General features: G+C 44.9%; 1 protein-coding gene across 1 annotated transcript in view; it reads right to left on the reverse strand.

Annotated features, from left to right (window-relative positions):
• Positions 1-9,016, reverse strand: part of Eps15l1 (epidermal growth factor receptor pathway substrate 15 like 1) — a 70,559-nt gene that overhangs the window by 44,737 nt on the left and 16,806 nt on the right. The window contains exons 5-8 of the mRNA XM_055597309.1: positions 8,355-8,450; positions 7,497-7,559; positions 3,535-3,660; positions 914-1,030 (exon numbers count right to left, since the gene is read on the reverse strand). Coding sequence (XP_055453284.1) covers positions 914-1,030; positions 3,535-3,660; positions 7,497-7,559; positions 8,355-8,450 — 402 coding nt within the window. The remainder of the gene's footprint in view (positions 1-913; positions 1,031-3,534; positions 3,661-7,496; positions 7,560-8,354; positions 8,451-9,016) is intronic.

The following is a 9,016-nucleotide window of genomic DNA, read 5'->3' on the forward strand; positions in this document are numbered from 1 at the left end:
AAAAAAAAAAAAAAAAACCCCACAGATTTTGAAGGTTTATTTTTATACCTATGAGTGTTTTGGCTAATTGTCTATACACTATGTATATACAGTGCCCATGGAGGCCTGAAGAGAGCCTTAGATCCCTTGGAGCTGGGGTTACAGAGCACTGTCAGTCAGCACTCAAATGTGGGAGCAGCTGGGAATCAAAGATGACTCCTCTACAGTGCTCTTAAGCCCTGACACATCTCTCCAGCCCCAATATCACAGACTTTAAAGTCTATTTAAAATCTACTAAAAATACAAGTGTTGCATATGCCTATAATACTAGAACCTGGCAAACAAACACAGGAGAATCAGGAGTTCAAGAACAGCTTCACACCCGGCGGTGGTGGCAAACACCTTTAACTCTTTAATCCCAGCACTTGGGAGGTGGAGGCAGGTGGATTTCTGAGTTCAAGGCCAACGTGGTCTACACAGAAAAACTGTGTCTCAAAATCCACAAACAGAACAAACAAACAAAAGAACAGCTTCAATTATCTGGGATCCTGTCTCAAAAAAAAAAACTACAAAAATAAAACATTGTGTTTTCAATTTATCTCTTTGAAAATGATCCAAAGAAAAACTGCTGTGTGTGTGTGTGTGTGAGAGAGAGAGAGAGAGAGAGAGAGAGAGAGAGACTTATGATGAGGAAAAGATAGAGGGAGGAGAAAGAAGGGTAAGAGAGAGAGAGAGAGAGAGAGAGACTTATAATGAGGAAAAGATAAAGAGAGGGAGGAGAAAGAAGGGTGAAACAGGCATTGTAAAAATAATAGCACCAGATCAGTGAAGATGACTCTGGACTCTGCTGTACTCCTGAACCTTCTCTAAGTACTGGGATAATGTCAAAATAAACACTTTTAAAACTAACAACACAAAGGACTCCAGCACCCACCAACATGACTACTTCCTTAGGCTTCAGCAGGGTGGGAACGGGAAACAGAGGACTTACCACAGCAAACTCATCTCGGTCCAGATGTCCGTCCTTGTCAATGTCACTAAGGTCCCAGACCTGCAGGAGATAGACAGATCCATGAGGGTGGTGTGGGGAAGGACCTGTCCGGCTCACCCAGCACAAGCAACTTCTGAGTTGATAGTGCATGAGGCCAAGGCAATCAGAGATACTTGTGAAGCTGTGTACCTGTCTTCCCATACACCAACAGTGTACACACATACACACAAAGAAAAGAGAAGAAAAGGAGAAGCATTTAAGAACTAGTCTGTAGCAAGAAGACCAGACTAGGCTACACAGAGTTCCAGGCCTATACAGCAAGATACTATCTGTGGTGGTCTGAGGTGGAATGGCCTCCACAGGCTCACATATTTGCATATTTAGTCCTCAGCTGGTGAACTATTAAGGAAGGAAGAGTTTGTGTCACAGGGAAGTGGGTTCTGAGGTTTCAAAAGCCCATGCCGTGTCTCTCCTGGCCTTTCTGCTTGTGGATCAGGATGTATCTCTCAGCTACTGCTCCAGCACCATTGTCTGCCTGCCTGCTTCCTGCCATGATGGTCATGGACTAACTCTCTGAAACCATGAGCAAGCCACCAATTAAATTAAATTAAATTAAATTAAATTAAATTAAATTAAATTAAATTAAATGCTTTGTTCCTTAATAGTTGCCTTGGTCATGATGTCTCTTTGCAACAACAGAACAGTGACTAAGACCCCACCTAAAAAGATCAAAAATAAGAAACCCAAGCAAGCAACAATAACCTAGATACCCTGCAATTCTCTGGAAGCCATCCTCTCATGGAGCACTGAGGACCAAGGATGAGACCTGCATCTTCCTACGGCACATTCTCTGTACCTACAAAGCCAGATGAAAACCACATCCCAGGCAACTCTTCAACTGGTATTTGAATCAAACCTGGGTTCTCTGTAGTGCTGTTAAACCCTAAGATATCTCTCCAGCCCCAATATCACAGACTTTAAAGTCTATTTTAAAATGTTTAACTGGAAAGCCAGAATTAAAAACATATGCTTATAATTCTAGAACTTGCAAGATAGAGGCATATTAATGGCCACTAAGACAGTCTCAGAGCCACTGAGAACCTCAATGTTCATTGTTTTTAGGCTCTGGCTGGAAAACCTCCGAAGCAATGCTCCACTGATGACAACAAGCTTGCCTGGCCCACATAAACCAGGAAGCAGGTTGCAAGGATGTCTTGGACCACAGCCATGCCTGAAGACAAACACTTTGCATTAATATGAACAAATTTGAGATTCATTTTTGATAAGGGGCTCCTGAGGCAGGACCCTGCTACACAGACTGGGCTGGCCTTAAACTCAGGATCCTCCTGCCCCAGCCTTTTGGAATTATAGGTGTGCACTTGCCACATCCACTAAAATTAAGTCTTTAAAAGAAATAAAAGGAATGTGCTATGAAGGTGGATCAGGAATTTAAGGTTACCCTCCATATATATGGGATATAGGAGATACCTTCTCAAAATTATAAAACCAAAAATGAAATATCTAAGACTATTTCTAAACCTGCAGCAGAGCTGAAAGTGCCTGAAGTTGAAAACTGACCAGCAGGAAAAAGCATTTTCTTAAAAACAGATGCCAAGGATACAAGTGAATGTATAAAATTATTTAAAAATAAAAAAATATATTAAAAAAAAAGATTAAAATACTAAAAAACAAACAAACAAAAAACAGAAGCCAAGCACCAATGAAATGGATCAGCAGGTAAAGGTGGCTGCTGCAAAGCCTGAGTTCAATCCCCAGCTGAAAGGAAAGAAACAGATCTTCCAAGTTTTTCTCTGACCTTCACAGATACACAGTGGTATGCACGCATACTATGTACATACACACTAAGTTTTTAAACGTAGGCAGCACTGTAGCACATGTCTTTAACCCCAGCACTGGGAAGGCAGAAGGGAGCAGATTTCTATGAATTCAAGGCCAATACTGTCTACACAATGAGTCCCAAGCCAATCTCCATAGTGAAAGCACATCTCAAAAAAAAAAAAAAAAAAAAAAAAAAAAAAAAAAAAATCAATATAATCCGTGCTTTAAAATTGGGTGTGGTGATATGCACTTGTAACCTAGTCCTGTTGAGGCAGAGAAAGGGTGACACCTGGATTCTCTGGCCAGCCAGCTCAACAGTTCAGGAAATTCCAGGCCCAGAAAGAGACCCTATCTAAGAAAGAAGTAGAGAGCAGTTCAGCAATGCTTCCAAGGTTGTCCTCTGAACTCCACGTGTATATGCACTCCTATACAGGCACTTGAAAAGAAAAGAAAAAAGAAAAGAAAACATGGAAAGAAACAATCACATACAAAAGAAATGGGGATTTGGTGCTGGGCTCAGCACAGGCTCTGTGGTTGCAGGTACAAGTAGCCATCTCCCTTCTCCCTGTGCCTCCTCTCATAAAGTGAAAAGATGCCAACATCTTCCCAGGGGCAGAAGAGCATTCCTGACATACAGGCAGCACCTGGTGGTACAGTGCATGTGCGTGTTAACAGCCAAACACACTACAGTGTAGAATGATAAAGCACCCAAGTCATCCCCTTACCCTGCCCAGCACATCCAGAGGTAGTTTTGAGTTCATGAGGACCGGCTTGACCTTGTCTCCAGACAGCAGACCATTGAGTGGTAGGAGGCTTTCAAAGATGCCGTCAAACTTTGCCTTCTCCTCCACCTACCAGGAGAGAAGAAGGCACAGCTGAGTGCAGAGCACACACTGTGGACCCTGCCTAGGCCTGCCTGCACAGAGCTCAGCTGCACCAGTGGGAGTAAGCCATCTCAGCACAACCCTGGCGGCCTGAGTTTCTAGACAGAGTTCATGGCCTGGGAGGAACAGCTCCAGCCACCATGGGGGCCAGCTGAGCAGAAGAGAAGCTGGTCCAGGTCTTGTTCTGTCTGATGGCTGTAGGACCAGGCCCATAGGACAGTGCCTTTGCAGCAGCTCAAAGGACCTCATCAGATGTTTAGGTTTGAAGTGAACATGGGCAAAACCAACCTCTAGTGAGACTAATGGCATGAGCCTTTCATTCCAGCATGAATGAAATGCTGGAGGGCTTGAAGCCAGCTTGTGTACATGGGAGACCCTGTCTTAAACGTCAGCGTAAAGTGTGAAAGCATTGCTTCTCACAGAAGCTGTGATAGGGTGAACTGCACTGAAGCCTTTGGTTCCAATCTCATCACTGAGGAAAAAGGTTTTTAAACGAATGCTAGTGCTGAACCTTGGTGGGTAGAACCAAGGTTCTAGAACCAAGGTAGAACCATGCAACATGTCCAAGAGCCTTGAACTCCATCCCCAGGACTATAAAGAACAATTCCAGCACTGAGGTGGAGACAAAGTTCAAAGTCATCCTTAGCTACATGAGACTCTGTCTCAGAGAAACAAACTAAACAGGGCTAAGGACAACGTAGTTTGGTGGTGAAACCCTTGCCTGAGAAGCTCAAAGCCTGTCTAAGTTCAAAAGAGATGGAGAACAAGATCAAAGAAGAGAGAAGTAGCGAAGCATGGAGGCAGGGCTGCTTCCCGTTCTGAGGACGTCCACAGCCTACACTTGCTGCAGGGCCAACTCTGGCTCAGAAGGAGTCATAGGTTTTGTAAACAAGTATCTCAAATTTTAACTTATTTATTGAATTCAAGCAATAAGCACATGCCATGGCATTTGTATAGCAGAGGCCAATTTGAGATAGTGCTTTCTCTCCTTCCATCATCTGGGTTTCACACTTAGCAGCAAGCACTTTTATTCACTGAACTACCTTGCCAGTGCCATCTTTTCCCTTTTTGAGACAGGTTCTCCCTATGTAACCCACACCAGCTTTGAACATATGATCTGTCCTCCAGCCTCCGGTTCCCAAGTGTTGGGATAACAAGCATATGCCACTTGATAAAACAATGACTAAGACAGAAGTTGGAACCAGGGAGTGAGTGTGACAGGCCTAGCCATGCTTCTTGTTGGGACTTTGGATTAGGAAAATAGCTTAATGATCTACGAGAACTTAATAATAGTAGGAGCTGCAAGACAATAAGTGGGGGAAGCTCAAAACATTTCAGAGGAAAAGAGTATTAGTATGTGGCCTAGAGACTGTTCTTGTGATATTCTGACCAAAACAAAAAACAAACAAACAAAAAAACAGCAACAACAACAAAAAAGTGGCTGCTGCTCTTTGCCCTTATCAGAAAAAATCTGCCTGAAGCTAAATTAAAGTGTTTGGGATAACAATGTTGGCAGAGGAGATTCCAGGACACCCTAGTGTTGATTCTGTCCTGTGGTTAGAGGTGGTGATTCTTTTTTTTTTTAATTTATTCTCTCCTATATTACATCCCTACTGCAGTTTCCTCTCCCTCCGCTTCCTCCCAGTCCCCTTTTCCATTCCCATCCACTCTTCAAAAAAGGGCAGGCCTCACAGAGATATCATCTATAATAAAAAGGAGAAAGTTGTGCAAGGAAAAATATAAAAGGTACAGTTTGAGGAGAACAGGAGCATCACGAAGTGTATTGGAGCTAAGTCCTGTGCTCACAGAGACCCAAACCGGAATAAAGTCAGTGTTGACCTCAGGGCAAGATCCTACCCAGCTAAGCTACCAACTTGTCAAAAAGAATTTTAAAGATTAGGGCTAGACATGGTGGTGCTGCCTTTAATCCTAGCACTCAGAGGCAGGGGCAGGCAAATCTCTGAGTTCAAGGTCAGCCTGTTCTACAAAGCAAGTTCCAGGACAGTCAAGTTTAGGCAATAAAGTGAACCATCAAAACACAGAAAGTTAATGAAGATGTAATCAAATGAGGGTGCCATGTTCCAGCCCAGGTAAGAAGTAGAATTTGGTAGCTTCAGCTGCATGGTTCTGACTTTAGAGTAAAGGACACAAGACAGGGGTTAAAGAGTCTGCCTCCACAACTAAGGAAAGCCGCTAATTAGGGTCAGGCATGTGGCAGGGGTGTCCCCACATGCAGGCCTTGTCTGAAGCTGTGAAGGTGAACCTAAATTGCCTTGGAAACCTCAAAATGTTGAACATGCCAGAGCTGTGAGCTGGAAGAATTGGAGATCTGAAGACTGCTTTGACATCAGACATGGAGATGCAGAGTTTGCCCAGCTGGTTTTGGTCTTGCTTGTGTCCAGTGGTCCCACTATGCTCCATTTCCCCATTTTGAAAGGGTAATGCATAGTCTGTGCCACTGTATGTTGGAAGTATGTGATCTGCCTTTTCATTTTTATTTTACAAAGAAAGTTAGGGCTAGACATGGTGGCGCTGCCTTTAATCCCTTTGACTCTCAAAAGAAACTGGAATTTTAAACAGGGCTGAGACTATGATAGACCATGGGAACTTTTGAAGTTGGACTGAATGCATTTGCATTATGATATGGCTATAAGTATATAGGGCCAGGAAGTGGACTATGGTGGTTTCAATGAAATGGTTCCATAGACTCACAGGAAGTAGCATTATGAGGAGGTGAGGCCTTAGTGGTGTAGGTGTGGCCTTGTTAGAGAAAATGTGTCACTGTGGGTGAGCTATGAGGTTTCAAAAGCCCAAAGCAGGCCCAGTGGCTCTTTCTCTTCCAACTGTCTGCCATTTGGATGGAGAACTCTCGGCTGCCTCTCCAGCACCATGTCTGCCTGAGCACCACCATGCTTCCCGCCATCCTGATAACGGACTAAACCTCTAAACTATAAGACAGCCCCAGTTAAATGCTTTCCTTTATAAGGATTGCTGGGGTCACCGTGTCTCCTCACAGCAACAGGACAATGACTAAGACAGCCACCATGCTTGTTTGTTTGTTTTTCCTTCCTATAGGCAAGACCACTTCACCCTCTGCATGGAAAAGGAACACCTTAGGTACTGGGCGAGGCTTTTTGCAGAGCAGTGGGTACCTCAGAAAGGGAAGAGTGGCCATAGGGGAAATGGCTGGAAGGCTGCATGAGCATGTGTCTCCTCTCTACCCAGAAGAACCAACAAAATCAACATAGCCCCAAATGCGCACTGAGAGCACAGTCATTAAGCTGAAACCTCAAGTCCTTAGCTCCCTGCTCCAAGACTACAGCTTGCCAGCTACAGTGAAAGATTTGAAAAGTAATTTTCTAAGCTGAGCACTCAGGCATAGCTATTATCCCCATGTTGGGGAGGTGGAGGCAGAGGGTCTGAAGTCGAGAACAGCTTCAGCTGCAGTTTGAGTCTGCCCTCAGCCTGGGTGACAGGAGACCCGTTCTCAGTAAAAGACACAAAGATAAAGAATGAGCTCGATGGAGAGAGGCTCAGGGCTACAAGCATCCAACACAGCTGCCAACACCCCAGGCAGGTGGCTCCCAACAGCTGTCACTCCAGCTGCAGGGCTTCCCACTCCCACCCCTCGCCTTCCAAGGGCACACATACCCACCACAGAAGACAAATAACTAAAAAAAGTAAAACCTTAAAGAAATTGGAGAGGTGACCCTCCAATCCTGTGGATATAAATGGCAAAGGTACTTCCGAATGTTCTGAAGGGTAGAAAGCGCAGCGCCTATGCACTGTCTCTACTCACTCACCCGCACGGCCCAGTGGCTCTCTGCAGACGACTGTGTGGCCATCAGGGGGCTGCTGGTGTCATGCTGAGGAAGAAAGGCAAACACAACCAAAAGGATCTTATTCCAAAGTGAGAAGGCCACCAAATGAGTGGGATCTATAACCCTGCAGCTCCCCTCCCAGGTGCAGAGCCACAGGCGCACACACAAATCCATGACCATTCACAGCTGCAAAGCTCTCCACAGCCAGAGGCGGAGACAGCACAGACCTCAGCAGACAGATAGGCAAGCAGTGCCCATCTACAGGTCAGGACAGTAACAATGTCCTGTCGGGGCTATGATGTAGGCAGGCAGAGGGAAAGATGCCACACTCCAGGCCCTATCCTGTGTGAATTGACTGAGAGAAACATCCGAAAAAGACAAAAATACACAGAAGAAAAATGGATGGCTTCCAAGGACTGGGAGATGGAGAAACAAAGACTGAGGCATGGCCCAGGGCCTTCCTTTTGGGAGGTGAGAACTAGAACTCAGGCTGACAGCTGCACAACAGTGTTGTATAAGTGTGCACTGTTTTATTTATTTATTTTATTTTGTTTTCAAGACAGGGTTTCCCTGTTTATCTCTGGCTATCCTGGAGCTCACTCTGTAGACCACGCTGGCTTCAGACTCACAGAGAGTCTGCCTGCCGACTGCTGCTGGGATTAAAGGTGTATAGCACCATGCCTAGCTGAACCATGCATTTAAAAATGCTGAAGTTTGTAATGTACACCTCACCTCAACTAAAACACAAGAAAGACAAGCGAAGACCTGGATCTGTCACTCACACATATGCACACACACACAGCACCAGGAGGGTGTAAGTATGATGGTACGCACACTCACAAATTTCGGTGGTGGCATGGTGAGGTTCAGATTGCTCAAGGTGACTTCATGGCCACTCTGGGCACAGGCCACCAGTCTCAGTGCAACATAAAAACCCTGTGGAGCCAGAAAGAGGAGGCATCAACACCGTAAGGCAGGACAGGATGGCTCTCACTTCCACTGTAACGAACACCATAGCAGGTGGCCATTAGGAAATAGTGAGCGCTAAAAGGTTCAAGCAAAGGGATTTCCAAGACAAGGTTCGAGGCCAGGAGGAGCTGGGGCAGTCCATATGCTGTTTTCTGCTTTGGAGACGGCAGTGGTATGTATGTGTGTGCGTGTGTATGTGGGGTGTCTGTGTCCCTGTAGGGTTTTGTGCTTTTTTGTTTGTTTGTTTTGAGACAAAGTCTCCTATGTAGCCCTGGGCTGTCCTGGCACTCCATACATAGACTAGGCTGGCCACAAACTCAGAGATCCATCCATCTGCCTCTACTGACTGAGTGTTGGGATTGAATGTGTGTACCACCATTCAGGGTACAATTTATTTTCATTCTTAAAATGTTTTAATCACTGGTAAGTTCATTGTGATTGTTTAGGTTTTTTGTTTTGTATAGAAGTGTACACCTCTATTTTTTTTGTGTGTGTGTGTGTGTGTGTGTGTGTGTGTGTGTGTGTGTGTGTGT

Source organism: Psammomys obesus, unplaced genomic scaffold (assembly GCF_907164565.1).
Source record: "Psammomys obesus unplaced genomic scaffold, mPsaObe1.curated_primary_1811, whole genome shotgun sequence".
NCBI classification, from domain to species: Eukaryota; Metazoa; Chordata; class Mammalia; order Rodentia; family Muridae; genus Psammomys; species Psammomys obesus.